The sequence below is a fragment of the Mirounga angustirostris genome, unplaced genomic scaffold, assembly GCF_029215605.1.
Source record: "Mirounga angustirostris isolate CCGP_5_RB_7025 unplaced genomic scaffold, mMirAng1.0.hap1 SCAF_6, whole genome shotgun sequence".
Classification (NCBI taxonomy): domain Eukaryota; kingdom Metazoa; phylum Chordata; class Mammalia; order Carnivora; family Phocidae; genus Mirounga; species Mirounga angustirostris.
Window position 1 is genome coordinate 140,826,612 of NW_026991714.1, and position 23,881 is coordinate 140,850,492.

Sequence of the window (23,881 nt, forward strand, 5' to 3'; positions counted from 1 at the left end):
AACATCAAGTAGAGTGACTTAGACCCAGTTAGCAGATTGTAGCTCTAAATTTTTACTTATGCTTTAAAACCCTTAGGTTCTTCTGGGTGGAGAAACTTTTTCCTACAGAATCACCTGTCAACAAGCTGTTTAAATTCAATTACATTTTATTTTATTTTTAAAAGATTTTATTTTTAAGGCATCACTACACCCAACATGGGGCTCAAACTCACAACCCCAAGATGGAAAGTCACATGCTCTACCAACTGAGCCAGCCAGGCACCCCACAAAATCACTTTCATCTTAAATAAAATGGATACATATAACTAAGTATGAGCAACATAGTATTCCCACCCAAGAAATCTAAGGACAGGGTCTGAAAATCAGCAGGCCCACCTAGACCCCGTGATCTGTTAATGACTCATCATCCCACCCCCACTGAGGGAGAGAGCCTGTCGCTTGCTTTGGCAACTTTGATCCAAGACCAGGTGGCCTGAAACCTCCCTAGAAAGCTTAACCAGAGCATGAAACCACAGGTGACAATCAGATCTTTCCAGAACTTTCAGAAAAAGATTCCCTTGTCTAGGATCTAAAACAGGCTCATTTTATGCCAAAACCCAAGTTACAGTCATTTGTGTTTTAAAGAACATTTAAATGCATTCTGCTCCTCAGTTCCACACAGGAACCCTCTCGGGCCTAAAATCCCACGTGCTGGTAGCAACCGAGAGAAGGAAGTACCAAGAGAAATCTGACATGAGAGAAACGGCTCGGGAATGAGAAAATCAGCCATGCAGGGGCTCACCTGTTGCTTTATACAGTTCTTTCAGGTGTCCCTCCGGTAACCGTATCTGATGGACGGTCAGGTCTACGGTGCCCCCGCCACTGTCCACGACCACATACTTGTCACCTGGGACAAAGACAGCCATCTTTTACACAGACCGCTTGTCAGCCCCATCGTGAAACAAGCTGGGGGGTGACGACTTGGTATACCCAACAACACCCATCAACCCTTCTCATTAGCACGATGGTTTTGCAAATTAGCTGCACAGCCAAGTTATTCGTGACTGAAGAGAATGCAGTAATGTCTGCCCAGGAGTGCCAGTTAGCATGGATGGTAAAGAACCCGGAGGAGTGGATCTGTAAGACAGAAGCTGTCCTGTGACACTCAGCTGCGTCGCTGGCACGTACAAGGGGACAACTTCCTGCCAAGGTTTATAGCGCCGTAAAATGACCTGCTGTTTAACACAAGACTTACCCCGGAACTGGGGAGCTCCAATTCCCACTTTTCTTCTAAAGAGTCTGTATGGTTTTATAACATGCAAAGTTATAGCTCCGAAAGAGCTCTCCTTGAGTGGGTGGTCTTTAAAAACCACCTGATTCTGAACATTTTCCACACGTGCCAAAGGAACCAACAGGAATGCATTTTTGCCAACAATATAGAATAAATCCAGCAAGGGCAAAGGACATTCAAGGACGCTACCTTCCTCCAGCTCGGACCAGATTTCTCCTATGACATTCTCCACCAAAAAGGTCCGACTCTGCCGATTACGCCGTATGTGCTCCTTAGCTAGTGGCCGACAGAAAGAAAATGACGGGTAAGAAAGCACGAACAAGTGGGCAGATCATCTGCAGTCCGTGGAGGCAACAGCATGAGGAGGTTTAGGGACAGAACATTTAGCAACACTTGACCAAAAGGATTACATAAATACAACATTGGGAAACACAAAGCCAGACCGGTTCCACCAGCCTCCATCTCTTCATTGCATGGCAGCCTGGCCTGCGCCCTGCTGGAAAACTCGCCTTGGAGAAGAAGCAGCCCTTCCCCCGGTGACACTTCTTAGGGGTTACTAAATGCACCAGATTCCTGGCTTTGCTGTCCCGGGGAGGAACTTGTCTGCCAAGAAGCTTGCAGTGCACTTGGTTAAATTTCACCAATTTCACCTCAAGGAACCAGATCTGTCTGATGCCAGGAATGTCGGGGATGTTTTCCTAATCTGGATCCCGGATGAAAGGGACTGGAGCCATTTCCCGACCCAGGGGAAGCCAGTATGCTCTTCAGCCACAAGGCGGCGCTTCAGCCACAGGGCGGGCCCTCGGAACCTCGCGAAGCCCTGGCCGCCTTTCTGCTAACGCTGGGGAGCAACGCGGCTGTGGCTCAGGCCACTTAGTGGCTGTGAGGCTTTGTGTGGGGCGACTGCATCCCTCACAGGCCGCCCGCAGCCCTGGGAGGCAGACAGGGCACAGATCATCGTCCTTGTGTTCAGAGGAGGGAGGAAACCAGGTCGGACGAGGTTAAGGGGCTTGCAGTTCCCACGACTCTGTCTTGCAGCTCCACATCCACCCTTGGACCACAGGCCCTCATGCCTTTGAGATTCAACAACTTACAGTGACAAAGCAGAACACGAACGTTAAGAGATGAGAAAGGTGCTGCGAGAGGGTATCTGGGGATCAGCAGGGCACAGCCAAGGTGCCCATTGGGGCAAATCACGTAACCCCTCTGGGCCTCAGTTTCCACATCCATAAAATGGGGATAATAACACTTGGCCTAAGTTCCTCACAGGCAGAGCAGGGACTGGTTCTCTGATTTTATCTCAGCACCCAGTGTGATGCCCAGCACACAGGAGGTGATAATGAAGGCAAAGCACCAACTATGAGACTCGGTACCCAACAAATGATCACTGCAATGAACAATTTAGAGCAACGCCTGATTTTACAGATAAAGGTTCTGTCCACTGCTCTGCTGCCCCATCCCACAACCTTGCCTCCCCCGCCACCACCAATTTTTCTAGTTCCTAAAAACTGGTGCTGCTGACTTTGAATTGCCCTACAAATCCATCTGTTGCTGGTCATCCACTTAAGGACCCTTGACCCTCTACCCTCTTCTAGCAAGGAGCACCGTGTTTGCAAAACAGTGTCTTCTCTGGGGATTAGAACAGCAAGAGCCGTCAGCTCTTAAATTCTTCGGGCCTTGGCGTTCAGTGATGAGGCCGTCTTGATTAAAGAGTTTCTGCAGGCCTGGGAGGGGTCCTCAAACTCAGGGCCTCTCTCCTGTTCCCAGCACTGGCTCCAGATGAACTTCTATTGCAGACCTTATAATGGGCATTTGGTTTGCTAAAACAATCTAGATGTCATTTATAAAAAAATGATCAAGCCAGACTAATAAAACATGTTCTGAGCTCTCAAAAAAAAATTACCATGTTTTTAGGCAAATTAAGCCCAAGATTATAAAAAGGGGATCCTTTACTGATCTCATGAAATCCTTTTGGTGCAAAATAATATGGACAGCAACCCTGTGATGCCGGAGGCAGAGGCCAGCCCCGTTCCCCTCAGTAGTGTCCACTGGGCGTCCGTCATGGAGGAGCATCAGAGGGCAGAGAACAGCCCGGGGGGCTCAGGGCCCTAATTCCAACCAGGGAGCTCCTGGTTAAGGGCCCTGCCAGGCCTCCCCAGGCAGCGCCCCCTCCTTCTGGGAGACAGGCCGTAACTGTAAAAGAAGGCTGAGCTAGAACCCCTGCTTCTCTGCCCCTCTGAGGGGTCATGGCCAACCGTGGGAGGATTTCAAAAACCAAAAAGACCTTCGGAGCGCAAGACGAGAGCAAATTCCACAAGGCACAGGACACAGACATGGAGCAGTGTGGAGGCAGACAGGATAAGTTAAAGGAAAGGAACCCCAAAACTGAGCTCTCGGGGAAGGCAAGCATTCAAAAACAGTTTCCCCTTCAAATGTGAGTGTTACACTTAGGACGTATTAAGAAAAGCTGCACTACGATTAGCTAGTTCTGACCTGAGTGTGTGTGTGTGAACCAGTAAGAGCACGCACGTAAGGCAGGAAGCCCAGTCGGTCGTGTGTCTCTTTTCCCATGAAAACGATGAAGATAATTTAAATAAATATGTCATTCTGAGTATTTAAAACATTAATACATTTGATTTAGTTAGCAGGAAGGCTAGCCTTGCCATACTCCGGTGGAGGCCAAGCATTGCCCAAAAAAAGGCAAATCAAGTTGAAAGGCAACAGCTTCCATTTGCCCGGGTGAGTCAGGCGTGAGGTGCTAGCCCTCAGCCCCGGCAGCCTGGGGACCAGACCAGCGAACTCTCTGCCACTGCCTTATGGCTGAGGTTCACCGACTCCTCCGTCTCCGGTTGAAAATGCAGAGTGGCGACCTCTGGGGCAGTGTGACCGGGTGAAGAGGAAGAGGAGAATTCTGGAGGAGAGGACGCAGGGCCGTGCGAAGGCGGAGCCAGGGCCCCTTTGCCGTGGGAGAGTGCAGACACAGGCCTCAGGTGTGGGGACCCAGGAAAAGTTGGACCCAGGCTGTCGGGGGAACAGGGGGCGGTAGTTCCCGCTAATGTTCTCCCTCCTCCTCCTCCTCCTCCTCCTGGGCCTTCCAGGATGGGGTGGGCACGGGGATGGGTGGCTTTCTGCCCCGAGGTCTCCTCTGGGAACAGCACCCCCAGCACTCCCATCAGTGCCTGTGCTCACTCACGTTGGTAGCTCTGACCCTGACCTAGGGTGTCTGCACCACTCATAGAGCCCCAGATAGAAGGGAAAACAGATCTGAGGACCGAAACTGTGACCAACTTGCATACAGGTGAATGTTAAAGAGGAAAAGTTCCTGGGGCGCCTGGGTGGCTCAGTCATTAAGCATCTGCCTTCGGCTCAGGTCATGATCCCAGAGTCCTAGGATCGAGCCCCTCATCGGGCTCCCTGCTCCGCGGGGAGCCTGCTTCTCCCTCTCCCACTCCCCCTGCTTGTGTTCCCTCTCTCGCTGTGTCTCTCTCTGTCAAATAAATAAAATCTTAAAAAAAAAAAAGAAGAGGAAAAGTTCCTTAACGCCCATCCTGGCTCCCCCTAGGCAGTACTATGTCCCACAGCTAAATGCGCATCAGCCGGGTCAGGAAGACTCAGCCCCGTTCATCTGTATTTTCAACTCTGCCAGGTTCACGGCTAAGACACATAATGAGCTAACCACACACAAAGCGGCCCCAGTGAGTGAGTCAGCAGTAAATCAACAGTCTTAATGGAGGAATTAATAACAGGCAAGTGGGATTAGATTAAGAATCAGTTAATGAACAAGAAAAATTAAGAGCCTAGTAAAATGTAAGGCCAAGAGCTGCTCTCAAGGCCACTGTCAGGTACTTAGAGAGAAGCACCCTCCCCCAGCCCAAGGCACACGGGCGGGCAGGTGATAACCCTGGGGTAACTACTGCAGAGTCTCTGAGGGGCCCTGGGGAGGCCAGGTCGAGGGGCCGAGGACAGAGGTGCTTACAGCTGACCTCTCTGGGGGCATCTTGATTCTTCATTACGGTGCTAAGGATCTTTCAGTAATCAGGGCCAAGAACCATGCAGGGGTGGGAGGGGAGCGAGCAGGGAGGGGAGAGAGAGAGCAGGAGGTACCCTGTGCAAACCCAGCTCCCACTGTGTCACTGGAGCTGTACCCGTTGACCGCGGCCTTGCTGCTCAGCTCGATCATCTGGTGCAGCCGCAGCTTCCGGCAGTAGATGGAGGCCGCCTCGGGCTCCAAGGCAATGATGAGCTGCTCGGCGGTCTCGGGGGAGGCCAGGCCTGCCTGGAAGACAGAGGCAGGACCACTCTGAGGACACACACGCCTTGCGCTGACGCCCTCCAGGAAGGGACACTTGTGCTCTGCCTGTCTGGGAAATTCCCTCCACAGACCCCTGCAGGGATTACATTCAGTGGTGATGGGGAGCTGAGCCCCAGGCCGGGTCCCCAAACACTGCGGAGGAGCCAAAGAAAATGTGTGGGTGCCTTTGGGAGATGCAAGGCTCTCTGGGCCCTGCGGCCTCTTTCATTTGGGACTTGCTTGGCCCAGAACTGAGCAGTATGAAGAGGGAAATGCCCCAAACTCTGAAAACTGTCAGAAGATGGAAGGCAGGTGGTCTGTTTCTGGTTACGATCTAAAGGCAGACCCCAATCTTTGGTGGCCCAGGAAACAAATGGGCCATCCCTGGACCTCAGCTACGTGAGCATCGGATTTGGCTGTCTGGGAATCTGACGTGTCTCCAGCACACCAAGGAGGGCTCCGGGGCTCTGGGAGAAAGCTCTCCTGGAATCCCACACAGTCTCATGCTTTCTAGAATATGGGTCAAAAGGCAGCTGACAGTTACTTTATTCAAAGCCGTTACCCCTTTAATAGCAGACATGCTTCTGCTCTGTGACATCTGGCCTATTCCAGTCACAGCCCCTTACAAGAGCCGGCCAAGGGGCTCTGGGACCACCCTTTGGAGGGCACATGGAGACCTGAGCCTGGCATGGCCTCTACCAGGTCCCTGCCCACTTCCCGTGGCCTAGGAACTAAAGCGTGAGGCCTTGCTTGCTCGCTGAAGCCGTTCAAGCCCCGAGGGTTTCCTGGTCGCCAGCATGACGGGACAGAGACACGCTGTGTCCTTCACCACTGTGTTTGCTTTGTTGCTATTCCCTAGGGAACTTCGGGGTGCTGCCCTCGCACCATACCCACTTCGGAGGAGACTCTGGTTCTACACCAAGCCCATAAGGTGTAGTGGACTCATCTTGTAGATCAGGGTGAACAGTCTGCCTAATGTCACACATGTACGTACAGTGACCTCTCTAGAGTCACAGCCTAGAGTCACAGATGGAAGGGGCTTAGAAGATTCAGTTATTGGACAAGGAAGGGAGAGGGTTCCAGTTAGAATATTAAAAATGCAAAGGCCCTTCTTGGCCTTTTGTACAACACCTTCACTTTATGCAGAAAGAAACAAAGGCTCAGAGAGGTAGGGTGACCAATGGTCCTGGGTTTCCTGGGACATGGACTCTCAGTGCTGAAACCCGGACAGTCTCAGGCTCAAATGTATCCATCCTGTATGTGGCCGAGCAAGCCCAGACCCAGTCTCAAGCCTCGAAGACCAGCTCTTTAATTGGTTCTTGGTTCTCCTGCTCTCGTTGACTTCAGGTACCAGGGTGGGACCCAGGCCTTTCGGCTTGGACGAAACTCCCAGGGTGTCTCTAATGCTCCTCCTTCTGCTGGTTTCAAGGTACGATCTCTTTACCCAGTAAATCCAGGACAGCACTAGATGGTATCCCACCTCTAATTGCATGTAGACAATTCTCCGTAATAACCGTACCCCCAAATGAACCAGTTAACCGTGTCTTAATGAGAAACCATTGGCAGGCAGGTGACTTAAATCTCCCCCCTGCCGATACCAGATGCCTCACAAGTGGTAGAACCCCTTCTAGAAGACTGACTTTACAAAACCTACACCATCCACAGAAAAACTGCCTCCTTACTGCTTTGTGCCTTCAGCTGTTAACCAACTACACATGGGCAGCATCTATGCCCATCAGTTTGGTCCCTGGGTGCAGAAGGCCTGCATGCCCATCAACAGGCCACTGACCCAGATGCATAACAAGATTTCCCACTACTCCCAACCCAAGGGACTAAAAGTCCCTCTCCCCCAGCCTCCCACAGGGTCACTTAGACATCCTTAGCGCCAAGACAGCTGACGCTGCAGTGCCCAATGACAGGGAACAAGGTTTACAGACCTAAGTGTCACCAGGAAAGTTGAAACCTCTGAACCTTAAGCCCCAGGATCCCAGAAGAAATCCAACATAAAACCAAGAGGAGCCCCCTTCTAAAGGACCGCTCTCGAAGACTGACTTTCCCTCCTTCGTGGGTTTGTAAAGTCAAGGGCCTCCTAGAATAGAAGCTAGCAGGTCCAGCTTTCCAGAAAATGGTGTGAGGAAGAAGGAAAAGCTAGCAGCAAAGAAACAACCAGGCCAAACTGTTTAAGATGCTTTTCCAAAGTTCAGAAGGGAAAATAGCCCAGGAGGAGGGGCGAGGAATGCAGAGCGCCAGGGCCGTGCCAGGGCCATTGGGAAGGAGGAAAGGCTCACTACTGCCCTGTGTCCCACTAGGATGTCCACCGGCCCGGCAGTCTCCCTCCACGTGGCCAGGAAGAGCACCGGCCGGCCTGGACCCAGCAGTGGGGGACAGGAGGGAACAAGAAGAAAAACTCAATGCCTTCATCCCTCTCCACACCTTCCCTGAGACCGTGAGCAGCCCCTCTGAGGTAGACATGAAGTATCGGGGGGCCGGGGGGGCTCAGTCAGTTGTGTTCAACTCTTGGTTTCGGCTCAGGTCATGGTCTCAAGGTCCTGAGACCGAGCCCCGAGTCAGGCTCTGTGCTCAGCAGGGAGTCTCCTGGAGATTCTCTCTCTCCCCTTCCCTCTGGTCCTCCCCCTGAGCTCCCGTTCTCTCTCTCTCTCTCTCTCTCTCAAATAAATAAATAAATAAATAAACAAATAAATAAATAAATCTTTAAAAAAAAAAAAAAACAGATGTGAAGTATTTAAATAGAAAGCCAAATCAGGAATTCCAGAGAAGCGAAGAGCATTGAGTACAGTTACACAACTTGAGGTATGTGATTTACACAATCCAGCTTCCCCCTGGGATGCTCCCGAATCCTGAAGACATGAAAGACACACAGGCTGCCCCAAAATGCCCCAAACAGCATGGCTACACCCCTCAGGGGAGGCCTTTCATCTGTCCCTCCCCAGCTGGGTTGGCCTCAGCCCTGAAGCAAAAACTTTGACCCATTTCCACAGAGGGTTCCCCATGGTACCCAGGAGAGGATGCAGATGGGGAGCAGGGGGGCAGAGGACCTCCAACCAGCAAGGGTGGGGAGTGGGGAAGGTAAGCTCAGTGAGAGGCCCAGGACAAGCTAACCACACTCCTTTCCTCGAACCAGCCCCCATCCTGCTCCCCAGAGAGAGTGAGGGGCCATGTCCCAATAGCAACTCCCATGAGGGCCATAGTGGAGAGCTGAAGGATTGAGGCAAGAGGCAGCGGGCTCTGCCAGGTTCCCTCTCCCCAGGAGGGGTCCCAGAGCTGCTTATGGACTCCAAGAAAAAGAGGAAATGCAAAAGCATCTGCCAGATGCTCAAAAACTCAGATGTCTTTATCTCTGGGCAGGAGGACCCAGTGCCTGGAAGGGTAGGCTTTCTGCATAAACACTTGCAGTCCTTCTCAACAGAAGCCCACAGCCTGGCAACTGTCAGGAGCCCTGGGATCAGGCCTGGGCCCACCAGAGCAGGGGAGCACTCACTGCTTTGGCTAGTTCTGCCTCTGAAGCTGGTACCTTGCAGCCGCTGTTCCACGTAAGCTCTCCCTCCCCTGCGCCCCGGCTGGCCAAGCACTTAGCCTATTCCATCTCCAACTACAGATCATGCAGACGCGCCGAGCCTCTCCTGCAAGATGCCCCTTTCCAAGGTCAGCACATAGCAGGTGCTCGGGGGGTAGCTGCTGAGTGCATGAACCCGCCATCCCTCCAGGCAGCCTTCATTCTGTGATTTCCTGGCCCTTGTCTCCAGAACACGAATGAGAGCCTATTGCTGACATGACCTGGGGAGGCTACCAACAGAAAGGGTCTGCACCAAGAATGCACTATCCCATTTGAGTCCTCCAGGAACCTGGGACAGCGGGAGTACCACCATAGCCCCTCTGAGAGCCCTGCTTCCTGGTCCCGAGCCCCACTTGGGAGGAGCAGAAAATCACACTCGAGGAGGTTGGGGACGTGGGCCCTGATATCGACTCGTCTGCCCCTCAGCCCTGCTGTCAGCCAGGGAAGCCGTCCAGGGACGCGTGCACAGCCGTGAAGGTGGCCAGACGGGGGGACGCTCTGCGGGGCGCACGTCCAGCCGCCTGGGGCTACAGCTGCACCAGGTCTGGGTGTCAGCCACCGTAGTCCCCCCCACCCCCCGATGTGATTATTTTTCACTGCAGTACCAGCTGTTAACTCCACGTCAGGGGAGATCATCCTCCGTGAGGGATTATCTTTTATTTGACAGGTTTCCAGAACCCACTAGAGTTACACGTTTCCGGCAAACCACCTCTAGAAATCAACTGGACTATCTCCTACCCATAATGACTATCCCTCAAGACTCAGTGGAACTGTCGCCCATTCTAGATGTTTCCTGAAGGCCTCAGAAGAGGGATCAGCTCTTCTTCCTGCTACGGGCTATTCAGCGAATGCTCTGAGAGGGTCTAACGGGGCCCTGAGGCCATGAATTATAAAACATAGAGATTGAACCTACTTTTTCAACAAGCATTTGACACAAGAGGAGTTTTTGGAGTTTCACAGATAAAACTGTATCCATAAAGTGCTCTGCAGCCCCCACCAACCTCAGCACTGAATCCCAGACTTCTGAGTGGAGGCCCCAGAACCAGCCCCTCCAGGCTTGCTTCTTCCATGAGAGATGCTGCCCAGAGCCTCATCTCTTGCTCTGCATCCAGGTCTCTTCCCCCTCCACCAGGCCAGTGGAGGAATGAAGCTCAGCCCCTATCTGACTGTGCCGTGAACTTGGGCTCACAGGGCCGCCAACAGGCCTGAAGGAGGGACTCCATTTCCTGCATGCAAGCAGGGGAGATGTGACCAGTTTCCTAGCTGCCCTGACAGAGTACCATCCTACCTCATCCTTCCAGCTCTTCCTTCTGAAGCCAGGCTGATGGGCAGCACTCTGGGTGCAAGGGATGGTGGGCATCCTCAGATCTCAGAAGCTGGCTGACCCAAGAACTATGTTTTGTGCTCAGGTTCTGTATTAGCATTCTCCAGAGAAACAGAACCAGTAGGATGTATGTAAACACAGAAAGAGATTTACTGTAAAGGATTGGCTCACACCATTATGGAGACTGACAAGTCCCAAGATCTACAGTCAGCAAGCTGGGGAACCATGAGAGCTTATGGGATAGTTCCCTTGCCAGCAGCCTCAAGACCCAGGAAGAGCTGTTTCAGACTAAGTCCAAAGGGAGGAGAAAAACAATGTTCCAGTTTGAAGGCAGGTGGGCAGTAGGAATCCCCTCTTACTCTAGGGAGTTTTGTTCTAGTCTGGCCTTCAACTGATTGCATGAGGCCCACCCGCCTTAGGGAGGGCAATCTCTTTATTTAGTCAGTCAATTTAAATGTTAATCTCATTCAAAAATACCCTCACAGCAAACACTCAGGATGATGTTTGACCAAATATCTCAGTACCCCTTGGCCCAGTTGAGTTTACACATAAAATTAACTATCAGAGGTACACATTTTTCTTATTCTGTACAATTAATGGAGGATGAGGAGAGAGAATTGAAGAGATACTAATTCTGGCCACGCTTCATTTCCATGTCGTCATGGGGACTCTTCCAGAAGACGAGCTAAAAGATACCATAGACTAGTCGGCAAACTGTTGTGCCCCACAACTCCCTCTGCCCCTCTCTCTGAAGTACAAAAGGCTGCGATGAGCCACTCAGCTATGAGCAACCTGAGAGTGGGGCCTCATCTTGGTACACAGGATATGAATCTAGCACCTACATGTCCCAGCACACAGACGACCCCAGTATGGGTTTGTTTAGTGAATAAATGAAGGAGTAAACCAAGAATGATTGAATGGCCCCTGCCATCTTGAAAGCCGTTCAGTGACTAAACTCGACACAAGTATCAAATCAGAATTACAAAGAGCCAAAAATTAAGCTGCACAAACGCCACACCCATCAGAAGTTACCCAACAACCAAAGGATGGGGCAGTCTGCAGAGTATCTCTGGGCTTCACAAAGAAAAGTGCCCACGTCCATAAATGCTGGTTACATTCACCCCTCTGAGGTGCCATTTTGATTCTGCCAAACCCTGGAGGGCACCACACCTCCATCTGCCTGGTTTCCTCCTCGACCCAAGAACGAGGGGCCTCCCCGCCAGGCCCCACTTCTCAGAGAGGCAGTCCTTAGGAAGAGCGAGCCCGAGGCTCCAACGGCCCTGACAAATCTCCCAGTCCTTGCACCTCTTTCTGTTTCAGGCTAAAATAAGAACTGACCCTTTTCCGGGTCACATGTTTGTTGCTGCAGTTTTCCTGTGGGAAAACAAGAGTCAAAGCCCTGAATCCTGAGTCTCCTTCCTGTGCAAAGTCAGAACGCTGGCTGTGTCTCCACAGACAGCCGTGTCCCAGCGTCCCGTCTTTGGATGCTGCCTGAAGGCTGGCACTGAGGACAAGCTCCAGGATGCCCAGGGCTTCTGTGGACAGCAAAACTGCATTTGGGTTTCTTCCTTTTTAAAGAAGTTGCCTCTTTCTGGAACTTCCACCTTCTTCCTTCATCCCTATAAAAACAAATCTATTTTTGGCAGCTACGTAGACTGAGCCAGATTCTCACGCTGAAGGGGAGAGCAGAGGAGAGCCTGCAGCAGAGGGAAGAAGGGGAAGTGGGGAGATTGGGGGTGGGGGTGGAGCAGGGACATTGCTCTCCCTGGAACTCTACCTGTCACCTGGGGTAAAGCTCCAAGTGGTGAGTACAATTCATGACACCAAGGTAACCATGGCCATTTTGCTGCATTTGGTACTCAGGGTTGATTGGTAGGTATTTTGAAAGGAAAGTTCATACCTATGGCTACAAACTCAACATCAGAGACATGTCCCCCAGGAGCAGTGGCTGTCCCCTGGGAGGTGTGGCTTCGGGCAAGGGAACATATATTACGTCATACATATATATGACTTTCCCCAGCCCAGCTCAGGTTGAAGGCTCTGGAAACTGACTCTCATTGCACAGAGTGGGCCCAGGCCCCAGGGTGGCCTTTCATTAACCCAAGGGATTAAGTACAGCGGGAGCCAGCTCTGACCTTGGGGTCAGAATGGCAGGTCAGCACGGCCAGCCATTCTTGCCATGGAGTCAGACCCTCGTGGAAGCCCCGTCATGGCACACGTGGCCTGCGGACAGTGTGAGGCTTGGCGGCCATGAGGGTCCATGGTACCAGGGATGCCCCCAACGCCCAGGAGGAATGGGCTGGCCACTGGCACTAGAATGTTCTATCCATGGCGCCATGCTGACTGGCACACTCCTCAGCCATGCCACTGCCCTCATCCAGGTGTCTGCCACCACACGGGTCTGGTGGCCTCACCACCCCCTGACCCTTGTGCTCCCGTGTTACTCACAAGGTGACACGTGCAGAAGATCATTCTATCTCCCTTATGACCCAGCTGTACAGATGCAGATTTCAACCTCTATACCAAGCTGCTGTGCTTGGTCACAGCCACTGGCTTTCTCTTTATTCCTTTCTTCTTCAAACATTCTTATTGCCTAAGCTTTTTCCTGAGGGTCCATTCACCCACGGCAAAATGTCTCTGTACCCCAGTTTGCAATCCTAGCCCTGGGGAACTTACGGTGTAGAAGGTATAATGCCAGAAAGAAAATTGAGCCCAGCCCAACCCTTATGGACCTGACCCCCATTCCTCCCCCAGGAGGAAGGCTTCATGTCCCCTGGGCAGTGGGAGACCCCTCACTGCCTCCCAGGGAGGCCTGTGAGTGCTGGAGACACCTGAGTGGGGTGACAGTCACCCCCATGGGCATCCTGGGCCGCCACCCGCCCCACCCCCACACTCACCTGATAGGCAGCTTGTCTCATGAACTGCTTGGCGGGCTGTTTCCAAATGGCAGGCACTGTGATGACCCATCTGACATCAGAGTTCTCGAACTCCGACCCCGCCTGGTCACTCAGCTCCTAAAGCCAAGGGAAATGCAGCAGGTCAAGAGGAAACAGCTGGTCCTCCTACAGCTTCACGGAGAATTCCAGGCTTCCTGGCCATGAACTCTTGGGGCATCTACTCTACAGCCTCCTGAACTTACTAGTGTCAGGGAGCAAGGGTCTGTTTCCTGATTATTCCACAAGCAGGGAGCTCTGCTCCTTTCACTCACTGAACGTGACTGCAAGCAGGAAGCAGGCAGGTCAGAGGCCTTTGGCCACTTCTGAGTCATGTGACAGGGCAAGTAACAGCCTCCCAGGCCTCAGTTTCCTCATCTGCACAATGGGGATAATAATACCTAGCTCACACTGTTGTTGGGAGGAGTGATAATTTTCTGAGAGCTACATTTACTGGGAGCTTACTCTGTGTTAAGCACTTTGCATACCTCATCTCCATTAGTTCCAGGATCCCACTAGGAAGGGATGATAACTATGTGTCTTTTCTACAGATGGGAACCTGAGTCCTAGATACGTGCAGTACCTTCTGATGACTGCACATCTGGAAAGTGACAGAGCCAAAATTTGGACCCAGACCCAGTTATATCTTAACTCTAAAGGCCAAGGTCTTAACTAAGTTGTTACATGTGGTTCATATCTAGAACAGGGCCTGCCCCATAGCACTGCTTAACACCTGGTGGCAGTTGTTGTCAGAGTTGTCACTGTCCTCTGCCTTATGGCAAGGTCAGCACCTCAGGGCAGTTCTCCTAGCAGGACGGGAGGGATATGAACATGACCCAAGCAAGAACTATGCTGCCCTTAGCTTTTGGTTAAGATTAAAACCACATCAGCAGGAACCACACAGATAAAAGGGATTGGCAGAAGCATCAGAGGTTCACACCAAGTCCATGCAGACAAAATACGTCTCTAGAATAGTTCTCAGACTCAGTATTCCCATCTGTAAAATGGGGAGAATAACAGTAATGCTCTGTGTTTCTGGGGAGATTGAGAACACCTGGAAGAAGCTCGCCCAGAGAAGACCTCTGATAAAGCTTGCTTCTTCCTGCCCTTCCCCTCCAGTTGCCACATTCACCAGACAAATCTGAAATCAAACCTAAACATGCACCAACGCGCATCTGCATCGGAGTCAGTTCTGGGGACAGGTTTCAGAAGATTAACAGGCTGGCAATCTGTTTCTTCTGATAGGTATCTCATTTCCTCTCTTGTTTCAGTAGATACCTTGGGACGGAGCTACCATGTCACGGAATTAACTTCCTATGTGATCAGTCCGTAAACCCTTTTTTTTGCCCTTTAAAAATTTTTTTTTATTTCTAATTGTGACAATAACCCATAATGTAAAATCTACCACATGAACCTTTTTAAAGCACATAGCTCAGCAGTGTTAAGTACGTCTAGTATACTTTTTTTTTAAACATGTTTTTAAAAACACCTCTGCGTGAAACAGCGGGGTTTGTTTTGTTTTGTTTTTATCATGTTTTATTTCCTTGCAGGTCTGCATTGGGCTTTAAAGGCAGGCAAGTAGTGATGTGTGTTGGGAAGTGTTCTAAGCAGGCCGCCGAGCACCATCCAGGCTATTTTAAACTCTTTAAACAGGAAAAGGCTCAAAAGGTGAATGATGGGCTTCCCTGACCGTAGGGAAGGTTGTTTAAAGCTGTTTGTTCACCAGTGGATAGAGTACAGCTTAGAAGGTAAAGGACCCTGCCATTAATTAAACATCTCAGTATGTCAGGCCCTTTTCACTTGCTTTCCTTCATGAACGATGAGCCTGCTTCCTGCCTGTGATTCCTGAGATACGATACTTTAGTAGATACTCTATTTTGCTTATCCTGGTCCAACGTGCAACAGTCCCCTCCTCTGAACCCATCTGTCCTTCCAATACCAGCCAGCCCTCTCGTGGAGGGCCCGGTGCTCATAAATCTCCTCAGAAAGCTTTTCTTCATGGAATTTCTTTATAGCATGCTCCCTGCTGGGAGAATGTGCAACCAGGTTCCCAAAGCTCTTGGCTGAGCTGACATGTTCGAAACCACACACCCTCCTACACTCCCTGTTGGCCCTCTGCCCCCCTCCATCTCTCCCCTCCCCTTCTGAGATGGGCTGTTCACTCTTTTCCCCTTGACCAACCTGAAACACAAGCCAATGTCATGGACTTTCTCAGGTCCTAAATTTTCCCCAGATCCCCATGCCTCTTCCTCCTAATCCAAAGGCCCTGCAGTCATGGGCCTCCCTCTGCTCCTTCACCTTTCTCCAGATGGCTACAGACACGATAGGCAGACAGTCCTTCATTGGCTGTCTGGGCTACCAGGTGCTGAGCCCATGCCTCTGAGATCCCTGCTCTTCGGGCTGACAGAGGTCCACATCTCTGTGCCTCCTAGTCCGCTTTGTTGCCGCCTAGAATCATGTGCTCTCCTTTACACTCCGTCTCCCTCCTACTCCTTCCTTCTGTCCTCTCCCCTCTCCGTCCCCCACCGCCGGTGGAAGAATTACTTCCCAGAATCTACTTCTTCCCTCCGCCCTGGCCCCCTCTTTCTTCTTGGTTTTCACGTTCCCCAAGTGACCCCCCACTCTCCGAGTCTCAGAGCCCTCAGAAACACCTGCTTCAGGATCTGAGTCCACTGTTTCCATAGGGCTTTCCTCCACCCTGCAGGCCCTGGGGATGCTGTGGTCTCCCTCCCTCAAATGTTATCTCTGTGGCCATGGCATTCCCCTATTAGAAATCCTTGGATGGCTCCCCGTGACCCAAGGAGTTCATTAGCTTGGCATTTGAGGCTTTGCAAGATCTCGACCCAAGCTTGCTGTTCCCACTCGATCCCACAGCCCTGCCCTTCTCTCAACCCAAACTGCCCGCTTTCCAGAGCTGTCTGCTGTGTTTCCTTTCCCCTGCAATCATCTTGTGCCATTCTACCAGCTCAAAACACCCACCCTTCCAGCTGCTGCCAGTGAGAGGCCCCTGATGCACCTCCACCAGGGAGCCTTCCCTACTGCAGCCCATTGGGCAGAACCTCTGTCTTCACCAAACACCAAACACCCACAATGACCCCCTCACAACACCAATCTGTTGACTACATACTCCTTCACACTCTGTTGATTTCAATGCTGCCAGAACTATCTGGCACACAAAAAGTACTCCAAAAAGAAGAAGGAGGAGGAGAAGAAGAGGAATAGGAAGAAGAAGAAGAAGGAGAAGGAGGAGGAGGAGGAGGTGCTTGAATGGATGAAAGCAGTATTACATTCTCATGTCTTTGTTTCCCTCAGGCCCTATTTCTAGAACTCTATTCTATTTCTAGAGTTCACTAAATTTCTTGTAGTGATCATATAATACCAAATACTTCTAAAGTTCCCAATTCTTTTTGGATAAAGCTCAGTACACAAGGTTCTTTATGCATCTGACTCACACCCACTCATCACCATGCCCATGGACAGAGACACCAAGTGGACAGCTGTATTCCACTTAGAAATTAGCCAATTCTTCCCCATCCAGGGCCATCTCTGCCCAAACTTTGCAACAGTCATCCAAGCGGCTCACTCAGGCACCAGCTTCTCCCCTGGGGCCTGGGGGGACAGGGAGAAGGGATGACAGCAACCATTTGCCAGGAGTTTACTGTGCCCAGCTCTGAGGGAGGTGCCTCATGTCTGGTAAAACAACCCACAAGGTACACGACCTGCCCCACTCTTCTGGTTAGGAATGTGGGTATCAGAGAAATTAAGCACCTCACCTGAGACCCCACAGCTGCCGCACATGTCTTCTGCCTATCTTTTTTACTGAGATGTAATTCACATCTCATAAAATTCTCCTTTTTCAAGCATACAATTCAGTGGTTTTAGTATATTCACAAGGTTGTGCAACCACCACACTCTCTAATTCCGTCACCCCAAAGAGAAGCCCCATTCCTATAAGCAGTCACTCCTGTGCCCTCCCCCAGCCCCGGACACCTGCCAATCCACCTCCTCTCTCTGGGGATTCACCTACTGTGGACATTTCTTACAATGGAATCACACAGGATTGGCTGGCTTCTTTCACTCAGAGTAACGTTTTCAAGGTTTCTCCATGTGGTTGCAGGCGTCCGTGAGTCACTCCTTTCTATGGCTGACTAATATCTCCTTGTAGGGATAGACTCACTTAGTAACCCATCCATCCATTGATGGACGTTCATGTTGTTTCCCCTTTTTAGTTATTACAAATACTGCTGCTGTAGACGCTCATAGACGGGTTTTCATGTGAATATGCGTTTTCATCTCTCTTGGATATATGCTGAGGAGTGGAATCACTGGGTCATGTGGTAGCCCTGTGTTTAACCTTTGAGGAACTCTCAGACTTTTCCACGGCGGCTGCCCCACTTTCCATTCCTGCCAGCAGGGCATGAGGGTGCATCCTGCTTTCTGAATGTAAGTCCTACGCTTCGTCCCTGGAGGCCGTGCCTGCTCGCCTGGCTGGCAGGTGCGCCTCCCCCTGCCCCAGGGCCCTGGCACGTGTCCTACCTTCAGCGCCTGCTCCTTGAAGTATTGCAGGGCGTACGCGAAGATTTCAAGGGCTTTGATTTTCTTGCCGTTTGCTGCCGTTAGGTCTGTATCCATGGTGAGGTCCTGATGGGGGAGAGGAAGGAACAGTAAGATGAGGGAGGAGAGACATACCTTGTGGCTTTGGGAACTGCTACTTGGAGATCTGGGGAAGCCAGTGAACCACATTTCTGTTTCCTGATATTTGGTAGACTGGGATAGTGTGTCTTCCACTATCTCCCACTAAGGGGCCTGGCAGCATTGTCCCCTTATTGTGTCAGGGGCCCTGGCTGTTTCCTTCAGCCTCTACCTCTCACTTTTCCCTCCCTCCCTCCCTCTCATTCTCTCTTCCCTGGATCCTCACGAAGCGGAGGTTTCAGGGAGGCGACAGAGCCCAGGAGAAGAGAAAGGAAGCAAGCACCATTGCTGATGCAGTTGACATACTATTTCCACACCCAGACACACATGGTCACCCTCGGGAGCCTCCAGCAGAGGCCTAAAGCATCACGCCAACTCGCTGACGTGCATGATGCTAAACAGACATGAAGCCTTCATTCCCCGATGAGCTGCCAACCGAGTCGCCAAAATAGAAGAGCTCCTATTTTAAGACCTGTGCTTAATCCTCTTGGGAGTGCAGCATCACCACCTCCCTTCCTCCGCCAGTAGCTAAAGCAGTCCGGTCCCTTGGGTGCAGGATGCCTGTGAGACACTGGCTGGACTGGGGTCATTCAAAAATGACAAGAAAAGTGCTCACAGGGTGGCGATGGGCAGAGAGTGGGAGCGAACATCAGGAGGAAGCCCCCAAGGCAGCCCGAACCCAGAGGCTCATTACTACCAGGGGGGAAAAAAAATCAGCCTCCGGATTGATCCAGCTGGCTAATGAGGCTTGTGGTTAGAGTTCGAAGGGGCACAAAGCTACTAAAGTGGCCTCGTGGAGCCTGTCGGCTGTCCTGACGCATCGGCACAAGCCCCCCCTTCCCAACCAGCCACCCCACCCCCAGTGCTCAACAAAAACACCCCAGATTTGGGGGCAGGGCAACTCCCAGGTTCAGAAAGGGGACCAACCACCAGGAAGCCAGAGGGTCAGAACTGAAAAAACTCAAAACGGAAGAAATTCCCGTGTTCCACCCCACAAGACTGCTGTTGGGCGGTGACCGCCATCAGGTGAAACGGGGAGGATGCATTTCTAGCAGGAACCTGTCTGCTTCACAGAGAGCCACGCTGATGCACACAGGGCCTCGGAGGCAGGGTGCTGGCTGCAGGGTCTCCATTAACATGGGTTTTGTCATCTGCAAGCACGTTAACAGCAGACAAATGAAAGCAATAACCATAGGAGCGAGCAACTGACTAGAACTTAGTACCAGCACAGCTCTAAGAGCTTTAGGTATTTTGATTCCTTTAATCCTTACACCATCCCCACAAAGAAGGCCCTGGAGTGTCTCTATTCCACACAGGGCCCAGAAAGGTTAAGTCACTTGGATTAAGCATCTTGCAAGTTTTAGAGGTAGGATTTAAATCTAGGCCATCTGGTCCCAGGGTCCATGGTCTTAAACACCCATTGCCGTCCTGAATCTCTAAGTACCAAAAATTAAAGAAAATCTGTGGGATGTAATGCTCACACTGAAAAAAAATCCTATCCTGTGATCCAAACTTTTCCATGAATCTTGGGAGAAGGGCCTAGCTGATGTAGACAGCTTACAGAACACTGCATGCTGGGAGTTGAGCCTCCAATAAATTGGGCACCTGATTTCCTGAGCTACCACTTCCCCACACAGGTTTACTTCTAAACTTGTTAGCTAATCGCCACTGCCCTGGGTCCCCCAATTGCCCCCGGCCCCCAAGGCCTGCCTTCAGAATCCCCGGATCTCCCAACAACCCAGCAACTGCAGAGGGATCTCCTGGCATAGCAGGGAGCCCCCAGCCCCCTCGGCCGGGGCTCCAGCCAGTGTCCACTCTGACCGGTCAGTTGCCAAGGCACACACGTTGTTAAATATTCTGAATATCTCCCTGCCCATGTGTGTATCAGAAAGTGCCGTGTATTCCGCAAAAGTGTTGTGTGCTCCAGGTTGCTTCTAAAATCAAGGCAAATGGATGTTACTTTCTACTCAGGAGAAGCCTGAGGGTTTCCTGGGTTGGGAAGACCTCGGGGCTGGAGGAACCTTGGCTCTCCAATGCGGAGGACTTGGGGCCAGGGAGAGGCTCGCTTACCCCCGTGGTATGCAGCTTCATCTTGAACTTCTCCAGGTACAGCCACTGCTTGGCCTCGTTGGGATCCAGATCATGGTAGAAGTCCCTGGCGGCATACCCAAAGCTGTGGAATTTCCTCTCCGGAGTCAACAAGATAGTGGTCGGAGTCTTCTGGTTGGACACCCCAGGGTCGCCCCCTTCCCATCGCCTGACATCAAGGAAAGGCAGAGGTTATGAGAACCTTCCTTCATAATCCTAGTTCAGGCGGCACTGACTGGAGCACCTACTGTGTGCACGATTCTTACGGATGTGGGTGCTCACGGGAGCCGCGACAGGTGCACTCTGGTTCTGTTGGTTGAGTGGTGATCAGAGACCCGACTTCAGTCAGAGAGAAGAAGGAAAGGGGCAAGCACCAGGGTCTTGCTCAGGAACGAGGTCTGCTTTGACCATCCACTCCATGTTCACTAAGCACCTACTGTGTGCCGGGTGCTGGCGACACAGACACGAAACCTTTATGTCTCTGCCTTCAAATAACTCACAACCTAGGAGGTTATGTCTTTTTGTGGGGGGCGGGGTCTTTTTTTTAATTTGCAAGCCCTCAAAACAAATGTATAGCTGACTTGTGTCCTCTCTAAGACAAGGTAGGGTATAAACAAATACATAAATACCTGCCTTATCACATGGGAACGAGGGACCCAAGAAATGCCCTAGGGGTCAGAGAAGGCAGAGGTGCCGGATGGTAGGGCAAGGGGAGGAATGCAGGGCTAAGGAGAGACTCGAAGGACTGACACAGAGCTGCCAGGATCTTGAAGGATGGAAGGGCACTGCAGGCTGCTCAGAGGTAGGAGAACATGGGGTTTGTGCGGGGATGCTAAGTGATTGGCTTGGGTGGAGAAGGAGTGTATAAATGGGAAGTGTGAGAAACAAGATTGGGAAGGTGTATGGAACCAGGCTGAAGAGAACCCTGGGAAGGGAGAGAATTAATGAGTGAGTAACGGGAGGCCACTAAAGGTTGGAGGGCAGGGGCATGGCAGAATCAGAGCTGGGGTTGACCAGAGCACACTGAACTAGACAGGAAGCCAGGAGGCTGAGGAGGAGCCTCAGGCCTCATCTGGGAGCAGAGGCAAGGGGCCTTAAACAAGGGCAGAGGAAAGGGATGGAGGAGGATGAGCCATCCCGAGGGAGAACCAAGCCAAATGGCCATGGTGTGAGCAGGAGCCAAGGCACCAGAGGCCCCCACTTGGGAGCCCAGAGGAGAAAGCCCCCTTCCCAGAAACCTGGAGCCCTGGTTAACCAAGGAGACTGCAGGGAACGAGGGAACTCCAGGTGAACCTGCTGGCACTGAACTCCCAGGAGGGGGCTGGAGATGGAAGCCTGGGGTTCACAGGAGAGATCCAGGAGGAGAGACAGACTTGGGTGCCTCCATACCAGGGTGACAGCCATGGTGACAAGGAGGCAGGAGAGCCCTGATGGGAACAGGGAGGTGGGAAAGGACTATTCCTGCAAGGCTGAGTGCTGAAGAGGCCCCAGAAGAGGAGAGAGGTGAGTATGGACAGATTAGCGGAGACCATGGGAGTCCATCCTGGAGCTCATGGGGGGGTAAGGGAGTGGGGCAGGGAGTAGGTGGAGCCCCAGGGAAGCTTCCTTCCTTCTCTTAGGTAGAAAGGAGAATAGGAAGGAGAGTGAAGAAGGCAAGTGACTTGGTGCCTCCCCTCCTCTGGAAGAGAGGAGAAGCCGCATCTGCCAAGACGGCCAGGATGCTCTCCTCTCCCAGGTTCTGACTCTGCAGCACGCTCCCGTACTGCCACTAGCCACGGGACCACCACGAGAAGCCTCTGGTGGCGACACGTTGTACTAGAGGAAGCACGCCTCTCCCTGGCCTCCTGGGAGGGTGGCTGAGCTCACCTGCTCCCAACATAGCACCATTAAGCTTCGGTGGGACCAATCACAATCCAGGTGGAGAGCCAACCTGGATTTGCCACACAGCTGGGTCTGGAATCATCCCTGACAGGTTCCCCAGTCAAGCTTCATCAAGATGCAGGCTTCTACCCAGGGAGCCAAAGTCCCCATGATGAGTGCACTGAGACCAGGGATGCTCACCACCCCAGACGCCGGGCACCTGGGCACTCCCCACATGACCGCTCACAAATGGACTTTCTGTTCCCATTAACAACTGACATTTTCACTAGGCGATGAACCTCCTGAGTTATTTCCCTTCCAATTTTTATTCCTTCATTCCTATTAAAATACATACAAAAAAATTGAATTTTCTCAACCATAATTGTGTCAGTCTGTATCAAGGTTAACATGTTCTGATTGAACTAAAATCCAGGTAGGGCCTCCCTCCAAACTCTCTACAAGAACAGAGATGATCTCTCTAGAGGCCTGAGCGCTGCTGATACTGTGTGGATCCCTCCCAAGCAATCTCAGTGTTATGTCTGCTCTTCATTTTTTTTTTTTTTTCAATTTCACTGCAAGACGATCCCTTTGAAATAACATTTCTCAAAACAACTATGGAGAAGTCTAGCTTTTTACAGCATGCTCTTCTCCCTTCGGGGTTTCCATCCCTGGGGACGGCAGAGCAGACCTCGCAGCAGGTATCTAGCTACCCAGATGCAGAATCCTGGTGGCGACTAGACAAGAGGGCTCTGCTGTCATCGGGGCTCTCTACCAGAACTGGCTTTCCATTATTTCCTGAAGATATGACACCCAAGGGGCTCTGGAGCCTCTTAGGACATCCAAGCCAAGATTGGGGTGGGGGGGTCACTTTTATTATGACTTATGTTTTAAGCAGCATACTGCAAAAATGCGTAAGATCTTACTCTGGGAGCCATAACTAAATTCCACAGTTGCCAGGTAAAGGAGTTGCAAAACCCATCACAATCTATCTTCAGAGCCGTCCTTGGATTTGGAAAATCAGAGTGATAAACGCCTGGCCCCCCAAAGCTTTGAGGGGCCACAGACTCTGCGGGAGAGCCCCGCACCAGAGCTGGAGCCCGCGTGGGGGCCAGGGTAGACCAGAGTCCTCGCAGACAGCCCGTCACGCGTGGATGGGGAGGACAAGAGGGCGGTTTTAGGCTGCTGTGTGCATGGCGGGGCGAGATGGAGGAGGGCAGCAGTGTCCTGAGCACAGAGTGTGTCCCAAGAGACCCCGGGCAACTTCAGGGTGACCCTGAAATTCACCCCACTCTGCTTTCTGGTTACTCTCACTTAAGGGCTAGCACCTTCCCTGCTTACACTTTACTATGTACTAAGCTTGGCAGGAAATCTCATTTCATACGCACACACACTCTGTGAGACAGACATTGCCACTACCTCCATTTCACAGATGAGGAAACTGAGGTTTAGGAGGTCCAGCAGTTGCATAAGGTCACACAGTACGTGGCCGAGCTGACGCCTGGACCTCCTCCAGCACAAATACCCTACACGTCAGTACCTCTTCCCCGGGATGCATGCTAGAATAACCCAGGCCAGGTTTCAAGCACACTGTCCAGGCCCTTCCCCAGACCCACTGAGTCAGAATTAAAGCAATGCTTTTACAGACCAGGAACCTGGAGCCCAGAGATGAGAATGGTTTACCCAAAAGGGGCACAGGGGGTTTGGGCTGAGCTGGGCCAGAATCTAGGACCCGCCTACTAAATGCCATTCACCCGCTTCTTAAACGAACCCCCTCCCCTCCCCCAGGGCCCTCCTCCAAGTCTCCACAGGTACAGTGACTGGTGCCCACACACGGCCCTCCGCACCCACA

General features: G+C 51.7%; 1 protein-coding gene across 1 annotated transcript in view; it reads right to left on the reverse strand.

The window, feature by feature from the left end:
- HSPA12A (heat shock protein family A (Hsp70) member 12A) overlaps positions 1-23,881 on the reverse strand; it is a 61,765-nt gene that overhangs the window by 7,238 nt on the left and 30,646 nt on the right. Inside the window, exons 4-9 of the mRNA XM_045878936.3 lie at positions 20,155-20,341; positions 17,929-18,033; positions 13,357-13,473; positions 5,375-5,546; positions 1,460-1,546; positions 782-886 (exon numbers count right to left, since the gene is read on the reverse strand). Coding sequence (XP_045734892.2) covers positions 782-886; positions 1,460-1,546; positions 5,375-5,546; positions 13,357-13,473; positions 17,929-18,033; positions 20,155-20,341 — 773 coding nt within the window. The remainder of the gene's footprint in view (positions 1-781; positions 887-1,459; positions 1,547-5,374; positions 5,547-13,356; positions 13,474-17,928; positions 18,034-20,154; positions 20,342-23,881) is intronic.